Consider the following 23,862-nt stretch of genomic DNA (forward strand, 5'->3'; position numbering starts at 1 on the left):
AAATTGCTCTCTATAATTTTTCAACACCTTTATGATCTGTAAAGTATCGTCGATTGTTATTTGCCGCTTAGAATTATGTTCATTTGCTTCATTCTAATTCTCTGCAGTGTATATCGCACGTTTATTTTACGAATATTACCGGTACACTATTGGTACATTAGAATCTTTCTTGCAGCATCAAATATAGTACGCGAACCTTTTCTTGAGCCCTGAACTCCTTAGTGCTGAATGGGAACTAGGGCTCAAGAAAAAGTTTGCGTACTATACATAGAACCCCTCACTGTTGTATTCCTCGGCTCTCGAAAAACCTGTTGTGACTTCAGTGTTCGGCATTTTTATACTTAATTATTGGACATTTGCCGGTAAATGTTTGTAAGTAACAAACTCTCATTGCGCACTGCTGTATCTACGACCGGTCTTGTATCTTGTTACGACCACAGCGCTATTTGCTGTAATCGATAACATATTGATTTTTATCGACTGCTTTAGAGATCACGGAACTAAATGCACATACTTTCGATACACAGTGCGTACCGCTTTGTGTGCATTTGTGAGGAGAATATACAGCGCTATCAAGTAAATGAGAAGGAAACTACAATAGTCAAGTTCTCAGAAGCATTTAAACATTTATTGGAGAGATCTTCCGGTGCCATTTCGCATTTTTCACACCAAGTGGTGTATATTTCGTGATTATTTGCACAATTCGTGCAATAAATCAAATTTCGCAATATTTTGCGAGTTCATTTTGCTAAAATACGGTGTTTTTACTACCTGGGAAGGCATATATAGACAAGAAAGAAGATATAAAAAAAACTTGTGCATATCGTTATTACCAAAAAATACGGCCCCTACTCATCAGCTTGTGGAATCATAGGTGTCTTAATCATGGGTCTTGTTTCTTTTGAGCAAATTACTATTCTTATATGATCTATTCATGTTTCCATAGGTATGTTTGGCTGTATTTTCTGCCCTTTCAGCCTCAGAGCTCGGTAGGGGTCTTCTTCTGCCTCCTCTACCATTTTCGTATGTTCTTCTTCCAGGTGTTGCGTTTTCTTCTTTTTTATTAGGTCTTTGTATTTCTTTCGTTCTCGTTGGTATTCTTCGGTGGTTGCGCTTGCCACTGCATGCATTAATGGGTCTTAGAAGTGCCATGGCGGGAAATTGTAGAAGTATAGTCACTGTACTGTTGTTGTAATGTGGACGAAAGCGAGAGACTTTCTCCCCTCGTCATAGGAAAGTTCGATAAGCCGCGATGTTCTAAGGGCATCGGGTACATTCCGTGCGAGCACCAGGCATACAGTACAATAATCCAATGAATAAAGCACTTGCACAGGGGAGCCAGTATAGATTTCTCCTCGTCTTTGAAACAAGTTTTCTTTCTTTTGATTTCATTGCGTGAGGTTATGTTTGCCGGTGAGTTATCGAAGTGCATTATTTGAATACTGTAAATGCACCTTGTTGGATACATTTTGGAAATAGTTTTTTCCATGGCATTTGAGAGCTTTGAACTGTGAATCAAGGTTAATTGCATGCAGTAACGGGTCTTAGAATGTATTGTGACGCCGCACGAGTTGGCATTTCCAAAGTATGTGTTGGCGGTTAATTCGAAATCACGTAATTCGAAGTCCGATTTTTGCGTCCAAACGACTTTGAATTAACAAGGTTTTACTGTATGTAGACTGTGGTTAACGTTGCTTCAGTTGCGGGAGTTTTATCTTGTTTACTGCTCGGACTATATTGCAACTTCTGTTAGGAAACCAGGGAAGTCCTACGACCCTTCTACATTCATATTTTTCTTTCACCCAAGGTCGTTCCACTGGCCTTGCGGTTTTATACTGTAGTTCCAATACTTTTCTTACCCCATTGCAAAATAAATTGTTTCATTATTTCAGATTGCTTTACACTTTGTTGAACAAAGCAATGAATCTACACCAGCTGATGTATTGTTGATTAAATTGTGGCACAACACAGCTGCACGACAGTGCTGCACCAAGAAAATTCAGAAGAAAATCACTGATTTTATACAGTGAGTGACATGTAAACATTTTAATGTTCATATGCAGTATGCACCTTTGCATAACAGAGTACAGGTAAACTCCATTATATGCGGATTCGTTATCCGCGATTTCGCATATACGCGATCTTGGTTTTAAGTATATTGCTTCCATCTGTTAACAGTACGTAGAAGCTGTAATGCCTTAAGGCGGGTATACAATGCGTGCCGAACTCTGTAACGTACCGTACATTACATTGCTCACCAAGGTTAAACGCGGCAAGCGAAATCTACGCGCATCTTCTGTCAAGTTTGTCGAGATGTGAATCGTCAGTTCCGATCAGCAGATCGCTGAAGTTGCACTTCTCAGATTTCGTATTTAAAATGCTGGGTAAAAGGAAGTATGCCTGTGGAAGTAGAAGCGTGTTACCAAAGTCATATTAGTTAGAAACAAAGTTAGAAGTTTTGGATTGCTATCGGAAAGGTGAGTATATTGTTGACATTCAGTGTGCTTTGGGACTTAGTGAATCCAATGTGAGAACTATTCGGACAATGTGGAATCAATTCGAAAAACTGCTCAGTCTTCTGCTAACTTACGTGTGACTAAAGTGACCATATCTCGCTCGGAAGCGATGGAAAGAATGGATTGTATTGAGCATCACAACCAACAACACATGGCTCTCTCTGGAGCTGCTATTTAAGCGAAAGCCAAGAGCTTGTATGCAGAGTTTAGTTATATTATTTTGTGTTTCAGTGTTACATTTTTAAGTGTATAAAGTTTGCATTAAAATGCATTTCAGAAACATGATAATGGTTGTTTTTTGTAAAAATACTAAGAATCTCTGCTATTTTAAACTTAATATGTGAGTAAACGGAAACCTAACCCTATATTTTACATATAAAATGACTCTCGATTTGTGAGAATTCTGTATGCGCGGCAATTCCGCAGAACGTAACTATCGCGTATAACGAGGTTTACCTGTATATGCATTTTTATTTCGACATTTAACTTCCGAAAATATTTACTATGTGTCATCTGAAAAAACGCGTCAACCAAAGTGGCTCCACCCAATTTATTTTGGATAAACGGGGTTCTTCTGTTGTTTTATCTATATTAGTAGACATCCAAATAAAGGTAGGACCCTCCAAAGAGCTTCTCGGTTTACCGAGTGAAAGGCTACAGGTTTAACGTTGCACTAACGCATCAATGATTTTTGACAGTGGAAGGATGGAAAGGGGCTAAGATTGGGGAGGTAGTGGCCGTGGTCTTACTTAAGGTACAGCCCCGGCATTTGCTCTCACAAGATATGTAAATGCCATGCAAAAATGGTTTGGTTTTGTTCTATGGTATTTTCTTGCATTTGTCTGGCAGTTAAGACTATATTGATTGTGCTTTGTTTGGGTCAAAAACTTCTTTGAGTTTTTGGAAGGAACTAGGTGATCTCCTTCCTGAAAAATTCAGACAGAATTCTTTCTAAGGCTCCAACTTTGTTGCTTTTTTTGCTGTCAAATGCCATTTCAACCTCTTGAATCAAGGTGAAAGTTCACCTGAATGGTTTTGTGTATGATTTTGAGGAATTATAGTAAAGATGTTCTCATGAAGGTGTGAATCCCTATTAAAGAGTTCCTGAAAGTATTCTCTCCAAGAGGATTTAACAGAAGAGTTGTATTTGAGAAGTTGAACGTCAGGGTTTAGGCCTTGAGTTGATGGACTATAGCCAACTTTGATGACATTGAAGAAAGTTCTAGTATTCTTGTTGGTTAGATTCTGTATTTCACGTGAATTTCCCTCCACAATTAGCTTTTTCATTGTCCAAGTTCTTCTCTGTACTTAGCTTAGGCTGCTTGGTACTGAAGAAATTTTTGTGACTGATCCACTCGGTCTCTAACGATTTAAAGATAAGAGGTATAGAACTAAATGAGGCCACAACACTAGTTGCAAATGGAGGATTGTGGTGACGTTTAGTAAATTCTCAGAGGCTTGCAGACTGAACGCTGAAAGGCATAATAGTCTATAATGATAATGTATGTATGTATTTAACATGTAGGAATAGAAAAACATGTTGATATTGTTTGAAATTGCATATTTTACCCGAGATGTCGTGTTCCCCATGATCTCTTCTGAGATTCATACTACTGATGACCATCTTTGAAGGTTGGCATCTCTGTGCTTTCTCCCCATGACTAGAATTTTTTTTGACAAAGTGTAGTCGTAGGTAAGCAAGTGATGATCTCTGATATTGATCATCAAGTAATCATCATGACAGATAAGAGTTCCATGTGGAACACGTCACAGTAGTTAATCCGTGGCATCATGCAAAACCTGTGCAGAAAAATGCACAAAAACTGACCTCAGTTGCGAGCGAGGTTGGGCTACTCATCCTCCATGACATTGCTCGTCCACACATCAGGAATGAACAGCATAGTGGATATTGCTTCTTACGCCCACAATCACTGGTTCAGCATTGACTGAGTTTGGTGCGTGAATAAGCTGTGAGAATACAGATGGGAAGTGTTACCTCACCCCCTCTACAGCCCCACATTGATTCCACTCGACTTCTACTTATTCCCTAAGTCTAAGAAACCCATGCATGGATGTACAGTAGTTTTTCTTCTCTGGAAGAGCTTTCTGCTGCCATTACCCAAGCCATTCAACACATGAATTTTAGTGGTACTTTGAGTGGAATAGTAAATCTTCCCAAGTTTAAGTGAAATAAAATATTGTGCGTTATGTATGGAATCATCCTCGAAATAAAATATTGTGCGTTATGTATGGAATCATCCTCGTAATAATCAAGCACCCCCCCTCCTTCTCACTCACAAGATTGTGTGTCTCAGTATTGCATACATCATTAATTCACTCTTAAGCATTGTCTCCTTATTTTTTCTTTCCCAAAGATAATATAAATGGTCTTAGCTGTTAAATCTTCATTTTGAGATGATGCCACCTGGGCAATCTGCTTGTAAGATGTTTGCTTTCCGTGAATAGTTGTAATATCTGCTATGCTATTCACTCACCGTTGGCTGACTGGTTAGCAAGCCTGAACCCAAGATCACATGACGTAAATTAGTGAAAAGGAGAGAGAAGGTCAAAATTGGTAAGCAAGTGCCCAGGAGATGTAAACATTTGCAACGGGCAAGTGAGGCCTCAAAATATATTTATTTGATCCCTCTTAGGGCCTTACCCCCCCTCCCCCCTTCTCACTCACAAGATCGTGTGTCTCAGTATTGTACACAACATTCATTCACTCTTAAGCATTTTCTCCTTATTTTTTTCTTCCCAAAGTTAATATATGATTTTAGCTATTAAATCATCTTTTTGAGATGATGCCACATGGGCAATCTGCTTGTCAGATATTTTGTTTTCCGTGAATAATTGTAATATCCGCTATGCTATTCACTCACCGTGGCTGACTGGTTAACAAGCCAGGTACCTGAACCCAGGTTAGTGAAAAGGAGAAGAGAAGGTCAAAATGGGTAAGCAAGTTGCTCAGGAGATGTAAACATTTGCAATGGGCAAGTGAGGCCTCAAAATATAATTATTTGATCCTCTTAGGAAGTGGCAAACATTCAACAATTAATATTGCAAAGTGTTCTTATATGTTTATACATGTCTTAAATGAGTTAGTACATGATGTAACATTGCTTTGTCTTGTAAGTACATTACTAGATTCTACTCTGTCATCATGCAAGTTGAATACCTTTGGTATTCCGTATAAAAATATAATAAAAACTGTATTTTAAAAAGTAAAATTACAGGTGTAAATATGTTTACAGATTTAAAAAGTCACATTAAAAAAGTCAGTTAAATAAAATTATGAAATCTTTAGTATAACAGCCAAACAAGTTCTGCTCTAAATTTCTGAAACCCCTGTTTCCATAAGGTCGCAGTTTAGTTTACAAACTATTGAAATTCATGGAAGGCCCTGGGATACTTATTATAAATATACATGTTCAGAAACTGTATTCATTCAATTTTTCCTCTTTTTTTTCTTTTAAACTCACAAAATGGAGAGAAATTGAAATTCTAATTTTAAATCTGTTACTTCTGCTGTCAGAAAATATTAACACTGATGAATCTAAATAAAAGAGATTATTTAACGTAGACCAGTGCATTAGACAACCTCACACGATAATGGCAGAACTGCTGTTATACACTATCACATGAAGAAGCTAAGCTTCAGGTGTTGGTTTCGGAACAACACTTGTATCTTCTCGGACCCCTCTAAAAATCCATGAAGTCTGTTATAGGAACTGGTTTCCATTCTGAATGCATTCTCATGTGCTTGTTATTACATGTTTATAAGAACTAAGTTTAGCTTAGTTCAAAGGAAGAGGTATTTTTGTGTCAAAGAAATTAATACAAATTCACTGATATAAGAACAAAGAGCTCTTGATTCGAAGCTTACGTGCTAGGTTTTGGAGCAAAAATGTGTGAACACACAAGCAGGATTATTTTTCAGCTCTAAATATTGTACAGTTACTTTGTACGTTTAAGAGTTTTTATATTACTTGGTTGTATTGGTATACTGCTAATAAAGGTATAAAAATCTATGACATTTTTTCTTACAGATCAAGTACAATTGGATGTGGAGATAAACAAGATACGAAGCAACCTGAAAGTGAAAGTGAATCGGTTGCGAGACTTGGAACATCAGTCTCCAGTGCCTGGCCTCATGCTGAAAGCTATGTCTCCTCAAGAAATCTCCACAATAAAAGTGGCTATGGGAGTCAATAAGTAACCCTTTTGCTTCTTAATCAGCCATGAAATACACAAGTTGCCATTCTTGAGCAAGGGTGCACATGAGCGTAATTTAACCAAATTAGATTCCTCCTGTTGATTTAGATTCCTTGGTAAACCATTTTGGGAGAAAAGTTAACTCTGAAGGCCCTGGTACTTTGGTATATGTGACATCACTGCCAGGAGTCCAAACAAATTTCCATACAGTTGATGGATCATCTTCCTGGACCACTGTTTTTGTGAAGGATAGAAAACTGTTGCAGAAATTCATGCACACAGATGGATCCCAGGCTTTCTGAAACACAGGAAATGAGTTATTTTTCAGTGTAAGTTGAATTTATGAAACTTAAAACAGGAATGAACCAGCATGAATATCTCTACATAGATTGATGGTTATTTGATATTGCAAGAGGGTCTCAATGTGTTCTTAATGCTGATAACTATATCAGTTTCACTCAGCCTACCTGTGTCAGTATTAATATTTTTGGTTTCTCCACTCCTATACAGTCAAAAACAAAAGGATTTGCCTTGAAGTCACCAGAGAAATAGTCCTTTTTCAAAGACCATACCATAACCGAGGCTTATGCACTATACCTAAAATTTCTTCTCTTGCTAAATTAAAGCTTCATCCTGTAAATTGTTTAAAAGTTGATCTTGTTATTAAATGCAAGTCCAGCCTAATTCCTCCTAATTGAAGATCTATTGACACTAAAGAGGTTTTTCTGTTTTTCTTCCATTCCCTTTTTTAATTATTTATTTTACTTATTTATTCTGAGTATTGTCCCGATGAACTATTAGCTCACAGGAGAGACTGCCCTTTACAGTGACAGCTTTAACTGTAAAAAAATAAATATTCATAATATAGTTGTAACGAAATATGTTGATCACAACAATATTGGCATTACGTTGAAGATTATTAACATTTATAATTAAATGTGGCAATATTAATGAATACATTTCTGTATATTTTTGTAATAAATATTTAAAAATTAAGGCTTCTGAATTTTTTTAAATTCTCCTTCAGTCGGAAATTTGTTTCATGATGCTGAGGCAGAATATGATGTACTTTTTATTCCAGACCTTGAAGATACATGACCATTGTATATCTGATCTGCTGACATAGTTTGATAATTATGAATGTCTTTTCTGAACGTAATTCCTGTGTTTAATTTTAAAGTTTGTATATGAGTAGTGTTCCAGAGTATGTCTTTTGCATTCTGCCAGGTAAGATGTTCGTGTCTCTGTACATCTCGATGGAGCGTTTCAAAAAGTTTTATTTATAAATTCATTTCTATTTTTGAAGTTACTACTTTTCATGTAAATATAAACAAAGAAGAAAATTGTTGAAGTTTATTGGATACTCCAACACAGTATTACACCCCGAGTGAAACAAGTGTGTTGACCTGATAATCTATGTACCAAAATCTTTTACACTGTGAAGAGCACAATAAACTGGGCAAGATTCTCATTCATAATCATTTTAAATCTATAATTGACAGGCAGGAACTTGAATAAAAGTATCATCATGTGAGAAGCCCAGGGTTATTATTTGGAGATTTAAGCTATGTATGAAGTTAATAAATACATGTAATATTTCACTATGAAAATGGAGATTAAATATGTTTTTAGACATTACCACCTACCAGCACATCTATCAATCGGTCTCAGTGTTAGATTGTATGTTGTTCAATTGATTTTGTATGAAGATTTTCTTTTTCATAGAAAATGTGCCATATTGCTCCAGAAGCAAATTTATTCTGATCAGAAATTGCTCTAATTAGACAAATCTACCATATCACCTACTGGCAGAATAGTAAGAGCTGAGCTTTCGTTTTGTTTCTGACTCCTGGTGCTTTTTACACTTGATCCATTTCTCTTCTTCTCTTCTCTTCTCTTCCCTTCCCTTCCCTTCTTTTGGACTTTGTACAGCACTACATCGCATCGGTTTTTTAACTACTGATATTTGAAAGATACAATATATTACACAATGATGTTGTCATCGGCTTTAACTCATTTCCAAGTAATTCACTTCTTTCAATAATTCACTTCTGTCTGTGGATGTACTTTGGATGGTTGAACAGACCAATTCTAGCATGGAATAAGTGTCCACACATATTGCACAGAATTGTTGGAGGAGGACATGGTTGTGCTGCACAGAGTTTTCGTGCTTCTCTCCTGGCTTCTTTATATCTGTGTCATTCCCCTTCAAACAGATTGACAGGAGCAGTGATGGTCCCGCGCCAAATTGTACGGTCTTGAGCGAGCATGTCCCAGGTGTGTGAAACAATGATATAACAGGGAAGTTATATTAGAGGTACTTCCTAAACTTACTTGTTACTAGTTTTTAGGATACACAGGTATTAATGCCAGTTTATGTATTCTGATAGACAAAATATACATCTTTCTGTTGGACTCTAGATGTTAGTTTAATGTTGCTTACATATTAGTGCATCCATTTCGACAATTGTTTTGGCATTATTTACAGTTGTAGAGCATAGGGTACTACATCTTCATACATTATATATAACAGTACATATATAGAGAGAACAAGAAAAGGAACATACAATAGGACAAACACAATGGCAGGTCAGTGTGGGAAGAGAGAGCACAGAAAGAGGAGACGACGACGACGAAAATAAAAACACAAAAGGACAAACTGCCGTCTTCAAATAGGTTCTCTCCTCATCAGTCCTGGTTCTTTTACATCCATCTCTTCTCAGCCCTGACGAGCTCATCCAGCTTCATCACGATGGCCCCTCAATGAGTATTAATGCCGCCTATGTATTTGAAGGTGTCAGTTTGTGGAGACTGGCCTAATCGCTGCTGCTTCTTCTTCTTCTTCTTCTTCTTCTTCTTCTTCTTCTTCTTCTTCTTCTTCTTCTTCTTCTTCTTCTTCTTCTTCTTCTGGTTGTTGGGCTTTGCTCAATTTCCACGTGTATTGTCCAAATTTCATCTGTTCATTGCACTTTTATAATTATAACAAGTATCTCATGAAGTTGGAAGATATTAATAAATGATATGAATCAAACTTACGATGATGCTCTTTTAATTAAAAAAAAATTACATTTCACTTAGTAGTTACATATGGATGTTAACACATGTATGGATAAACAAAAACTGTACATTATATTAACAGAGAACTTTTGTCAAGGAAGTCTTGTAAAGCATTCACTATTTCTGGGGTAGGCTGACGTACTAAACAAGAGACATTAGTGGGGAAGTCAATTCTGTGCATTAGTAGTTACTTTATTAAATTGTGCAGATGAACTTTGAATTTATCACACTGAAAAACTAGATGATTAATATCACCTATCACTTTGCTACATGAACATACTGGTGAGTTAATCATGTTAAATTTAAATTTATAATCTGGTGTTAGGGAATGGTTGCAACATAGCCGTATGTCTGCGAGATTATGTTCCTTCATAATACCACAGACTTGGACATATTGTAAGTTGAATGTAATAGTCTCTTCCTTTTATCGTAGATGATTTTACCTGCTGCTCGGGGTTGAAATCACATGTTTATGTAAAGGCCTTGTAGGAAAATGAGGGAGGCCCCCTTAACAGTTAAAACTGTAAAGATGTACAATAATACAAATTAAAAGTTGGATCATAATGTTTTGGATTATGTTTCCAATCTTGTTGTCTTCATATAAAATCTACATTGTTATTTAATAATTCCGCTATTGTAGTGCACTATCATGGTGTGGCATCAGATGTGTTCTCCTTGTAGTGAACACACACTTGTCCAGATCTCTTATTTACGTCATTAGATCTAGTAAGTTGTAAACTAAGCTATTGTCAATACGTCCCCAACTGAAGACTGGTAAGTCAAGGATTATCCTGCCAGGTTGAATAAAACCAACCGGGTGTTCTGCAAAAAGAATTAAATATAATATATCGGTTTGATTGCAACATGTGAAGTGTAATGGGGGCTCCGTGCATGAAAATAAGAAATTTGACTTACCAGTGCACCGTCCACAGGGCAAAACCCATAACCCCTAGCAAGGTGAGCCTTAACCTTACCCACCCAATGGGAGTCCACCAGACAAGAAGCTTGGTAGTTTGTTAGCCCCCGAATGGAGTTAAAGCTAACACTAAAGAAAGGCATAAAAATGCAAGAGTAAACAATTAAAACACATCACTAAAACAGGCAAATGGGAGAGAAACAAACACTTAACTTGGGAAGCAGGGGGTGAAACTCGAGGCCATGGACAAAATTAAGAAAAGGAAACAGTGACAGTGCTGAATTGATTCAAAGAAATGAAAATCAACATCATTCTTGTAACACAAGGCAACTTTAATTCATAAAAGATAAATTGATTAATATAACTCAAAAGGTAGGAAATAAATTAATCACTGAGTTGTCAAATTAATCAGGGTAACTCAAAAGGTAGAAAATAAATTAATCTTCTTGCTAGGGGCTTTACGTCGCGCCGACACAGATAGGTCTTATGACGACAATGGAATAGGAAAGACCTAGGAGTTGGAAGGAAGCGGCCACGGCCTTCATTAAGGTACAGCCCCAGCATTTGCCTGGTGTGAAAATGGGAAACCACAGAAAACCATTTTCAGGGCTGCCGTTAGTGGGATTCGAACCTACTATCTCCCGGATGCAAGCTCACAGCCGCGCGCAAATAAATTAATCACTGAGTTGTCAAATTAATTAGGGTAACTCCAAAGGTAGAAAAATTAATAAATGAGTTGTCCACCAAGAAATTACTTAATAAGATTCAAACTAAATTACACTCATAAATGTGACCAGTCACCTACCATGAGATTTTTAAATTGTAATCTTGCTTCTAATTAGCAATAATTACAATATATAAAATTCAGGAAGGCAACTTTCCATTCAGATTCTTTAAACCTTTATGTGGCTTGACTCCTAATTCCACCAAGGTGGTCAGCGCAAGGACGTAAAATAATTTATCAGACAAGAACTGAGATGCCCCAAAAATAACCCACACAGAAGATAAATAGGGGCCCAAAAGAGAAATATTAGAACTAATATTTAACTGAAAAACCAGAATTCCAACTAAAAATTCACAGGCAAGAAGGTAAAATCACGATACCCGGACCCAAGCAATCACAAGCTTCCGCAACAATACAGTCAACAACACGTTGCTATCGCAACCACAACCAACAACATGTCCGCCCAGGCAAAACGAAACAGATCCGGCCCAAAATTAAAATATGCAAAAAAATAAACAGAAAAGAATAACTTATTATAATTTTGGGTCCACCTTATTCAATACATAAAAATTGTTGCGTAGATGTAATTACAACATATATCAGTACTAGTTTCGATGCCCCACTGCGTCATCATCAGCTGATAGAAGTTTGTAGAAAAATTGACAATCATATAAGTTTATCAGCGTCAAATTCATCACAATTTAAGATCATATTAACAACGGGAAACTGTGTTAAAATATACTGTCTCTAAGTTCATATTTTCAACAAGTCAAAGACTTGCAAGTCTTATGCCATAAACTGATAAAAACATACGCAAACCGGTTTGCTCACTTGTGGTATAAAGTGAATTAAGAAGAACAATGAATTATAAAATAGAATAGTCTTGAAACACTATGTGCTTAATTTATCGCACTTCTTAAAACTTAACGTATCATCGTAGTAGAAATTCAATAAAAACGAGTGTCCCTTTAATGGAGAAATCCTAATGAGGAGGAAACGAGCACTAAGTCCTTTCAGATGTTATCAATAGAGATGGGAATTACAGGCACGAATAGGTTAGAATGCAAACGTATTTGAACAAGGCGCAAGTGAAATCTAGCCGCTCTACAGATATGTCGAGGAGTTGCATAAATTTTAGGGGTTCTGATAATTCAGATCGATAATATTTATGCAAATCTCACCGCAGAACCGTCATGCGGGTAACATACACTTGCGCCTTGTTCAAATACATTTGCATTCTAACCTATTCGTGCCTATAATTCCCATCTCTAGTTATCAAGAACGAAGTTCCCAGTTCAATGCGGACCTGTAATAACAAGAATGTTATAAACTATCACTTCACCGATGAGGTAAGATATGAAACTGTGTCTTATAACGTAATTGTTTTTACATGGCTCACCTCAAAAGGTCACTGTCTATGCTAAGCGCAATGAAGCACAGCAAGCAGTGTTTTGATAAAAATCAAGTGTCCAAGGTGGGTTGGGACTGAAGAGGGGAAGTAGGGGCGAGTGGAAGGAGCAACTGAGGAACGGCAATTTGTTGGAGCTCTGGAGGGCGTGGTCGTAAGAAGCAACTAGCAAAGTTATTATGCATGGGACCTGTACGTTTAAAAAAAAACGCAATAAGGAAATCAAATATTTGATTTTTCAGAAATCTCATTTAAATTCAGGTTTGGATTAAAATACTGTTCTAGGTGTATATAGCAACACTCCATAACATCCAGCAAACTTCCTTTTCCTAAGTTCTCCAAGACCTCAATCTCATATTATTATTCTTTTTATGACCACATAGGATCACTTTAGTCAGTCCGTTGTTTAGGTCTCTTTGAAGGGATTGTTCGGGCTTTGCGGTTCTCCCAGTACTTTTTCAAGCGCTCCGATCTTCGTGCCCTTTCCTCAGTTGAAAATATGCGTGTTGTCGGTTTGTTTTGTGTAAGGATAAAGTGGAGGTTTGTATTCTTGAGTTTTGTATTCAATTTTATCTTATTTGTGGTGTCTTCTGTTGTAAGGCCTATTTCCTTCAGATACTCTCTTACTTCTCTGATCCATTTACATCCTGTTGTGGTATTTTTTGAGAGGAGATTGTGTTGTACTAGTTGTTTCATAAGTCTCGAATCCTGCATCCTCATGATATGTCCAAAGAATCCCAGTCTCCTCTTACGCATAGTATCTGTAATGGGTTCTAGCTCTTTGTACACGACTTCGTTAGGTATTAACCGCCACTGTCCATCTTTCTGGTATTTTTTGTTAATGCAGGTTCTTCCAATCCTCCTTTCAATTTTCTGAAGTCTGTCAGTCTGATTGTTTATTCAGGTAAAAGAGTGTTTTTGCTGCATATGTAGCTTCCAGTTTTATAACTGTATTGTAGTGTTTTATTTTTGTATTTATTGATAGACATTTCTTTTTTTAGATATCCCATGTTAATTTTTGTGCTTTAGCTAATCTATTTGTTCTTGTTTGGATTGAGATTTTTTCATTTAGGTTATGTGTTATTACTTCTCCAAGATATTTAAATTGAGTTACTATTTTGATTTTATTACCATTCATGGTAACTTCTTTTAGTTGTGTTGGTTTTTGGGGCATAATTTCTGTTTTTTCAAATGATATTTTGAGGCCAATTTTATTTGCAATGTTTTGAAGTTCTGATATCTGGGTTTTTGCTTCTTTTATGTCCACTGCTAAGTAATGCTAAATCGTCAGTGAAACCCAGGCAATTTGTTTTGATTTTTCGGCCAATCTTTATTTTTGGGGGACATTTCCTAAACCATTCCCTCATTACCATTTCTAGAGCACAGTTAAATAATAGTGGTGAGAGCCTATCTCCCTGCTGCAGTCCAGTTTTAATTTGAAATGTCTCTGATGTTTCAGCCCTAAACTTCACTTTTGATTTGGTGTTGGTGAGAGTCAATTTTATCATGTTTATTAATTTGGGGTGTAGTCTAAGGTGCCTTAAAATTTTAAACAGAGATTCTCTATGGATACAATCATAAGCTTTCTTGAAATCTACAAATGTTATCAACATATCTCTGTTTCTTCTCCTGTTATAGTCCATTATCAACTTGAGACTCATGATCTGATCAGGACAGCTTCTCCAGGGTCTGAAACCTCCTTGATATTATCCTAGTTCTTTCTCAAGTTGTAAACTTATCCTATTAAGGATGATTATTGAAAATATTTTGTATGTTATGTCTAGGAGCGAGATTCCCCTGTACTTATTAGGGTCGGTTTTGTCTCCTTTTTTGTGAAGTGGGTGAATGAGGGCTGTTGTCCAATGTTCTGGTAGTTCTTCTTTAATCCAGATAGAGACAAGTTGTTGATGGAGGGCAACTTTTGCTGATGTTCCTGCATATTTCCAGATTTCCGCAAAGGTCTTATCTTCTCCTGGCGCTTTGTAGTTTTTTAATTTATTCAGAGCTTGGTGGACTTCCTTTATTGTGGGGGGGATTGATGTTCTCTGGTGGTGTTTTTATCAGGGTGTTGGTGTCCAAATGAAGGAGTTCTGTAGGTTCCTCACAATTTAAAAGCTTGTTGAAATATTTAGCCAGAATTTCTGCATTGTCTTTATTGTTATGAGACAGCTTTCCATTTCCATTCTTTATCAGTAGGGTCAGGGGTTCATATTTTTGGAGCTTTCTGAAGGTTTTGTAGTAGTACCTTGATTGAGTTTTATAGAATTGTTCTTCAATTAACTGCAGTGTGTTCTTATGATGTTATCTTTTTATGTCATATTCGATAGATGTGAATTTATGCTTTAGATCATGCATAAGCTGGCCTACTGCAGAAAACCTGTTATATTTTATGGCATTAGTATGTCCTGTATATATAATTTTAAAGTTTCGTCCTGTTTGACCTAGATATGTGCACCCACAGTCGTTACATTTAAATCTATACACACCCAATTTGGAATATGGGTTTGATCTATTGACTGAGGCTGAATTATGCAATACATCAGTATTATTATTATTATTATTATTGTTACCGTGTTTTTGCGGTAGTTATGCGTGAAAGAAGGTGCGGGGTGGTGAACAGGTCTCAAGCTACGAAAGTAAAATTAATTTAAAATTTAACAAGGTTATATTTTCTTTTCAAATTTAAGAAATAACAAGTACGGCAGGTACAGAGTAGCAAGGCAACAAAAGGTGCAATTACAGTATTTACAGTATTTGGGCTTCGAGCCCCGAATTCACACTTCTAGGGCAATTAGCCCAACTTTACTCCAAAATACGTTTTACCAGAGGGGCAGAAAACCCCATTCATGTTCAAGAGCACTTGCTCCAAATTACACAGAAAAGCCTCCTCGAGGCATACAACACTTAATTTTCAAGAAAGAGCCACACGCTCTCAAACTTTAAGCCTCTCAAAGGCCACACCAAACTCCACCTTCAAGTTGTCCTCTTAGGACATAGACACAGGGGTAACATACCCAACCTACTGAGGTCTATTAAATGAAAAAGGGTAATTACATGACCTCTAAAATAACAATTTGAGAGGAGGCGATCTGCACTCCTAATGTATTTGTTTCAAAACCTAATTTGGCTCTAGGCCACTAATACAAGGGCTAATCCCATACTACAGAGGTGACTTAAGAAGGAAACAATTTACATTACGTTGAAGAAGAATAGGTAGAGAAAAAAATAAGTTCACCTCAAAACAATATGAGTGGGAGCTCGAGAGGGTTAAGCACTCTCTATCCCAATATGTAGTTTAAAAGATAGAATAGATACAAGTTTCTTTACATTTTAAGGAAGGTTACATAATGAAAAAAACTTCGGACCCGCCCCGAGAGTTAAACTGCTGAGCTAGCAAAGAAAGAAGTTATTAATCGGCCATTACCTTGTTGTTGACCGCTGCCGACGAAAGAGGCGCTTCCCGCCCCCTGCTATGTACTTTACACACTGAAAGATGGAACAGAAGTGGCGCAGAGACCCAAAAATCAGCAGTTTATATACTCTCGCGGAAAGTTCGAGGCGTTTTAGGGAAGAAAACACCCGCCCACAATCACTTTATTGGGTAGGATACAGCAACATATTCAAGTTGGGGGAAGATACATCAGATTGGTCAGAAATTAATAAAAGAAATTCGGGATTGGCTAAATACAAAACAAGGGGAAAGAGAGGGGTATACAGCCAACTTAAACAATGACTGAAAGAAATTTAACAAAGAACAAACTGATGAATTCAAAATTTCTCCAAAAAAACAGTTCTTTCACTCCGCACTAGGGTGCACTATTGTTGATCTTCAGTAGTGTCCTCTTGAAGAGAAAGTTCACACTTCTTACTACAAGCAAAACAAAAATACGTCAAAAATGACACAGTTCAAAAACTCCAAAATTTCCAGGTAGTGACATCTTCTGAGAAAGTAGAAAATTAATACCGTAGATAAAGTTCAGACTTCCTCCAGCAGAGGAGTTTCAATTGGCGCACATTTTAAATTAGCGGCGTGGAGGTGTACCGCCCGGTACAATTATTATTATCGGTACGAAACAAAACCCTGACATTATGCTTCTTGAAAATATTAATAAACTTATATACAGTTGAACCTGCCCTAACGGACACCCTTATTCAGCGGACACCTCCCTATATGGACAATTTTCCTCGGAACTGATTTTATTTTACATAAGACAAGTGTTAAATTGGCCTCATTTAAGTGAACACCTCGAACTCCGGACAGCGGACATCGCCATTTGTCACGTCAACTTGAATTAAGCGGACACTTTACACGTTGCAGGACAATTTATTACACCGGACCACATGTCATCCTTTCTTTTAAAACTATTCTTAAGACATAAGGAAATCCCTTTTGAATGTTTGCACTATTTCGAGTGCAAGGGGAGAGAAGGTACATCGGAATGCAGTTCTACCTAGTGGTGTATAGGCCTATTCCGAGAATTCTAATTGCCTAGAAATGCTGCCAGAGACTGTTGACTCACAAGTTATCTGGGGATTTTCTTCCCTTCTTGCATCATTCTATTCATAACTCGAATCGTCGCTGATAAGGTCGAGCTCAGGTAGTCAGCTTGAGAAGGAAAAGACAGTACAGGCGCTAATTAATGAGACAGAAATACCGTAGCATTTCAGTTGTCTGTTAAACATGAGTAACAAGGGATTACTTCACGAAGCTTAAGTGATGTAAAATCACTTATAATAACTCTATGAAATACTAACACAGAAATGACTTAGAATAATAAAAATAAAGATATGTATGCTTATATTTAAGGTGGATGTTCTTTGCCGTTAAAATGTTTGATTATTTTTACAAACTTGTTTTAGTGGACACCTCCTCTCGTAACGGACATTTTTCCTCGGAACCGACGGCGTCTACAGAAGGGAGGTTTGACTGTATATCCTTGTTATAAGTAAATATTGCGAACGCCTTTTGATTAGGTTTGTCTATGAGCAAAGTGGTTTGTAAATGGTGCCTAAACTTGTTGATGATATGTTCAATAAAGCATTCACTAAAACCATTAGCCTTAGCCATTGAAAGGATTATGTTCTTTATTCAAATTAGCCTTTGTCAGGGGGATCCTAAAAGCCCGTTCTACTAAACTATTTTATGTAGAGTTTTTTTGATTCTGTGGGTGCTCTGAGTCTTGTCTAATAGTAACTGCCTTTTGTGTAGGCTTTCTAAAAATACTGTAGGCAAAGGAAGAATCTGTTGATTTTTAAGTCTAGAAAATTAACTGTGTAACGTAACAATTTTTATGAAATATTGTATCTCAAGTTCACTTAGCTGACTATAGGACTGTAGATTCTTGAAAATAACAGGAAGCAGCTTATTGGTTCTAATACTCGGGAACATGTTGACGATGTCAACTGAATGTAAGGTATGGTGAGCTTGCAATTTAAAATTATTTAATTTATTATCCAATTTTATGGAGTTCTTTATGGACTTGTTTGCAGTAAACCTGTAGTGTTGTTTAAGAAATTTCTGAATAAACTTAACCAATTTGTATAGAGGACTGGGTCTCTAATTTATTATGGGTCGAATGGGGACTCCGGCCTTGTGGATCCTGGGAAGTGCTCATGCTGTTGGAAGGTCCGGGTTCATATTTACTAGTTTTTGCTTCTCCTGTTCGGTAAAGAGCAAGGATGCATTCTTACATACATACATACATTATCATTATAGACTGTTATGCCTTTCAGCGTTCAGTCTGCAAGCCTCTGAGAATTTACTAAACGTCGCCACAATCCTCGATTTGCAACTAGTGTTGTGGCCTCATTTAGTTCTATACCTCTTATCTTTAAATCGTTAGAAACCGAGTCTAACCATCGCCGTCTTGGTCTCCTTCTACTTCTCTTACCCTCCATAACAAGGTCCATTATTCTCCTAGGTAACCTATCCTCCTCCATTCGCCTCACATGACCCCACCACCGAAGCCGGTTTATGCGTACAGCTTCATCCATCGAGTTCATTCCTAAATTAGCCTTTATCTCCTCATTCTGAGTACCCTCCTGCCATTGTTCCCACCTGTTGTACCAACAATCATTCTTGCTACTTTCATGTCTGTTACTTCTAACTTATGATTAAGATATCCTGAGTCCACCCAGCTTTCGCTCCCGTAAAGCAAAGTTGGTCTGAAAACAGACCGATGTAAAGATAATTTCGTCTGGGAGCTGACTTCCTTCTTACAGAATACTGCTGATCGCAACTGCGAGCTCACTGCATTAGCTTTACTACACCTTGATCCAATCTCACTTACTATATTACCATCCTGGGAGAACACACAACCTAAATACTTGAAATTATCTACCTGTTCTAGCTTTGTATCACCAATCAGACATTCAGTTCTGTTGAATTTCTTACCTACTGACATCAATTTAGTCTTCGAGAGGCTAATTTTCATACCATACTCATTGCACCTATTTTCAAGTTCCAAGATATTAGACTGCAGGCCTTCGGCACAGTCTGCCATTAAGACCAAGTCGTCAGCATAGGCCAAACTGCTTACTACATTTCCACCTAACAGAATCCCTCCCTGCCATTTTATACCTTTCAGCAGATGATCCATGTAAACTACGAACAGCAAAGGTGAAAGATTACAGCCTTGTCTAACTCCTGTAAGTACCCTGAACAAAGAACTCATTCTACCATCAATTCTCACTGAAGCCCAATTGTCAACATAAATGCTTTTGATTGATTTTAATAATCTACCTTTAATTCCATAGTCCCCCAGTATGGCGAACATCTTTTCCCTCGGTACCCTGTCATATGCTTTCTCTAGATCTACGAAACATAAACACAACTGCCTATTCCTCTCGTAGCATTTTTCAATTACCTGGCGCATACTGAAAATGTGATCCTGACAGCCTCTCTGTGGCCTGAAACCACACTGGTTTTCATCCAACTTCCTCTCAACAACTGATCGCACCCTCCCTTCCAAGATGCCAGTGAATACTTTGCCTGGTATACTAATCAATGAAATACCTCGATAGTTGTTGCAATCCTTCCTGTTCCCTTGCTTATAGATAGGTGCAATTACTGCTTGTGTCCAATCTGAAGGTACCTTACCAACACTCCACGCTAATTTTACTACTCTATGAAGCCATTTCATCCCTGCCTTCCCACTATACTTCACCATTTCAGGTCTAATTTCATCTATTCCTGCTGCTTTATGACAATGTAGTTTATTTACTATCCTTTCCACTTCCTCAAGCATAATTTCACCAACATCATTTTCCTCCTCCCCATGAGCTTGGCTGTTTGCAACACCACCATGATGATTTCCTTTTACATTGAGAAGATGTTCAAAATATTCCCTCCACCTCTCCAGTGATTCCCTGGGATCTACTATGAGTTCACCTGAATTACTCAAAACACTGTTCATTTCCTTTTTCCCTCCCTTCCTAAGATTCTTTATTACTGTCCAGAAAGGTTTCCCTGCTGCTTGACCTAGCCTTTCCAGGTTATTACCAAAATCTTCCCATGACTTCTTTTTGGATTCAACAACTATTTGTTTCGCTCTGTTTCTTTCATCTACGTACAAAGCCCTGTCTGCCTCGGCCCTTGTTTGGAGCCATTTCTGATAAGCCTTCTTTTTACGTTTACAGGCTGCTCTCACTTCATCATTCCACCAAGATGTTCACCTTTTCCCATCTTTACACACAGTTGTTCCTAGGCATTCCCTTGCTGTTTCTACTACAGCATTCCTGTATGCCACCCATTCACTTTCTATATCCTGAACCTGCTTACTGTCTACTGTTCGAAACTTCTCACTAATCATATCCATGTACTTCTGTCTAATTTCCTGGTCCTGGAGATTTTCTACCCTTATTCGTTTGCAGACAGATTTCATTTTCTCTACCCTAGGCCTAGAGATACTTAGTTCACTACAGATCAGATAGTGGTCTGTATCATCAAAAAATCTGCGAAAACCTTGTACATTCCTAACAGATTTCCTGAATTCAAAGTCTGTTAAGATATAGTCTATTATGGATCTGGTACCCCTAGCCTCCCATGTGTAGCGGTGAATAGCCTTATGCTTGAAGAATGTATTCGTAACAGCTAAACCCTTACTAGCACAGAAGTCCAGCAAACGCTTCCCATTCCCATTAGCTTCCATATCTTCCCCACATTTACCGATCACCCTTTTGTATCCTTCAGTTCTATTTCCAACTCTCGCACTGAAATCGCCCATTAGCACTAATCTATCCTTGCTGTTCACCCTGACCACGATGTCACTCAATGCTTCATAAAACTTGTCAACATCATCATCATCTGCACCCTCACATGGTGAATACACGGACACAATTCTTGTCCTAATTCCTCCCACTGACAAATCTACCCACATCATTCGCTCATTTACGTGCCTAACAGAAACTATGTTGCGTGCAATGGTATTCCTGATAAAGAGCCCTACCCCAGACTCTGCCCTTCCCTTTCTAACACTCGTCAGGTACACTTTATAATCTCCTATCTCTTCCTCATTATCTCCCCTTACCCGAATATCACTTACTCCTAGCACATCCAGATGCATCCTCTTTGCTGACTCAGCCAGTTCTACCTTCTTTCTTCCATAAGCCCCATTAATATTGATAGCTCCCCACCATCGAATTCCATTTCGTTCACCAAGTTGTTTCCAAGGAGTCCCTCGCCTGTCAGATGGGAGTGGGACTCCATTACTCCCATAGGTCCGAGGCTTGCTTACTGAGCTCGGTAGATTCATGAAGCAGGATGCTGCCCTACTTGCACATAGTCCAAGTGAGGATCTCTCCTCTAATGGGTTATGGACAACCGGTGAATTGTATAGTCCTAGCCGCCTGAGCACAAGGAGGGCCATGACTCAGAATATGTCCGAGATGCCCACTCCCATTCCATAGCAACTGGTATCCCGACTCTCAGGACCACTTACTAGGCCACTCAGCCGTTGCCCATGGTTCACGAACTAGGACGTGACTACAGTAACCCACAAACATGAACCATTGAATGAGAAAGAAATGCAAATGCCCAAAACATAACTGGCCTAATTTCAAGCTGGCCAAAAAGACCACAAAACTTGTTGTTGAATTGGAAGTTACGATTGGTAAATTTCCACACGAGGTAGAGTAGGAAGTTAGATTAGATCTAAAAAGGAAGTTGCACAATAGTTTAGTTACTAATAATAAAGAGATTTCTGCTTGCAGTTCCAAGGACGTCAATATTGATAAAAAGTGTATTCTAACTTAAAAAGAAGGTTAAAGATGAGGAACTCATTATCAGTAAAGCAGATAAGGGTAATGTAACGGTAATCATGTATAAGGATGATTACATTCAAAAGACTAAAAAATTATTTTATTTTGATAATGAAAACTTTTTATTGATCAAGAAAGACCCAATGCAAACTCTTCAACGCCAATTAAAACAAACATTTTGTTTTCATATTTAGTTGTTGTATTCATCAATTCATCAGCATGTCTCTTTCCTTACGTTCTTTTGTTGATGACTTATTTCATTCAAATGTTTAATCACAATATTATGTGTATTCGGCAAATGTTTTTTATGTGTGGTACTTATGGAAAGTTATGTTATGATTAATTCCAGTCATCACTGATCTGCATTTAGGACTGTCGTCCAGGTGGCAGATTCCCTATGAATTGTTTCAGTGTCCATTACCAGTCATGTCTGAGTCCTTGCAAATCACATACAGCTTATGAATATGAAACGAACGCGAGTTACTACTGACGTCTCGGAACACAGCCAACAAGATCTACATTGCGTACTTCATTCTGTGGCTGACAACAGATGGCATTACTGCTGTTACGTCCTAACATGGCCAAAGATATCAGTGAAGGTATAAAACCTTTGACAATGTGAGATCTATGGATCTATATAATTCCTTCTTTCCTCGAGAGTTTAGAAAGCAGTTATGATTTCCGTCCACGCCTGCTTCAGTGTTGCTGTATAGATAGATATTTGGCCTGCTACTCTCTGATACTCTCTACTCTGCCTTTGTTTATCATTTCTTACACGTTGTAACGGTTGTTAGCAAAGCATTCATTAGTGGTGGACTGTCGTCATTATAAATTATTCACTACACTTCGTTGTGATTTTTTCGTCAATATTACAGTGGATTACATTGTTCTCAGTGGCGGTAGAAAGGTAGATATCGTGTTTTTTTCAATTCTACGCCATCATGTTGATTACGACTTTATATCCATGGAAAGCTGAATTATCCCAATAGTTGCTGATGGAAACTGTCTATTTCAGTCTGTATTACTCAGGAATGTCATCATGAAATACACTTACAGGTTGTTCAGGCAGTTAAAACTGCATGGGAATATTATAAAGATTTTGTAGTAGGTTGGAGGTGTTAATTAAGTTAGAGTTATATAAAATGTCTAGGTTTCTATTATTAGTTCTGAAAGAAATGTTGATATTCTGTTTCTTGAATATGTTTGTAATTTTATGGATGTTACAGTTGAATGTAAAAGTTGAAAAAGTTTTTGATTTAGTTGTTTTTTTAAGTAGGTTAGATTTTGAGCCATTATGAAATGCAATATTGTGTATAATGGCTACAACAAGAATTTTATAGAAAGTATAATTAGTAAGTTCAGACATCGCTCAAAATCTAACCTACTTACAGAAACAACTAAATCAAAAACTTTTTCAACTTTTACATTCAACTGTAACATCCATAAAATTACAAACATGTTCAAAAAACAGAATATCAACATTTCTTTCAGAACTAATAATAGAAACCTAGACATTTTACATAACTCTAACTTAATTAACACCCCCAACCCTTTTGATAAGTCAGGTTTCTATAGATTTCATTGTAACGTTTGTAGTAGGTGACCATTCCTATAGACTTGCCGTTAGTAATTCAACTGAGTACGAAAATCTGTTATCTCTGGATGGAGAATATGCTGGACATGTTGAACTACATTGCATTGATCAGTTATTCACTGATTATTTATTCAGGGTGTACAGAGATGATAGTAACGTACGTTTTGACTATGG

General features: G+C 37.4%; 2 protein-coding genes across 2 annotated transcripts in view; one reads left to right on the top strand and one right to left on the bottom strand.

Moving 5' to 3' along the window:
* Pdrg1 (Pdrg1 prefoldin-like subunit) overlaps positions 1-6,874 on the top strand; it is a 44,686-nt gene extending 37,812 nt beyond the window's left edge. Inside the window, exon 3 of the mRNA XM_067151760.2 lies at positions 6,566-6,874. Within this exon, the coding sequence (XP_067007861.1) occupies positions 6,566-6,735 (170 nt within the window). The 3' untranslated portion in view covers positions 6,736-6,874. The remainder of the gene's footprint in view (positions 1-6,565) is intronic.
* Positions 6,817-23,862, bottom strand: part of LOC136877595 (decapping and exoribonuclease protein) — an 88,867-nt gene continuing 71,821 nt past the window's right edge. Inside the window, exon 5 of the mRNA XM_067151758.2 lies at positions 6,817-7,029. Within this exon, the coding sequence (XP_067007859.1) occupies positions 6,817-7,029 (213 nt within the window). The remainder of the gene's footprint in view (positions 7,030-23,862) is intronic.

The sequence above is a fragment of the Anabrus simplex genome, chromosome 7 (assembly GCF_040414725.1).
Source record: "Anabrus simplex isolate iqAnaSimp1 chromosome 7, ASM4041472v1, whole genome shotgun sequence".
Taxonomy (NCBI): domain Eukaryota; kingdom Metazoa; phylum Arthropoda; class Insecta; order Orthoptera; family Tettigoniidae; genus Anabrus; species Anabrus simplex.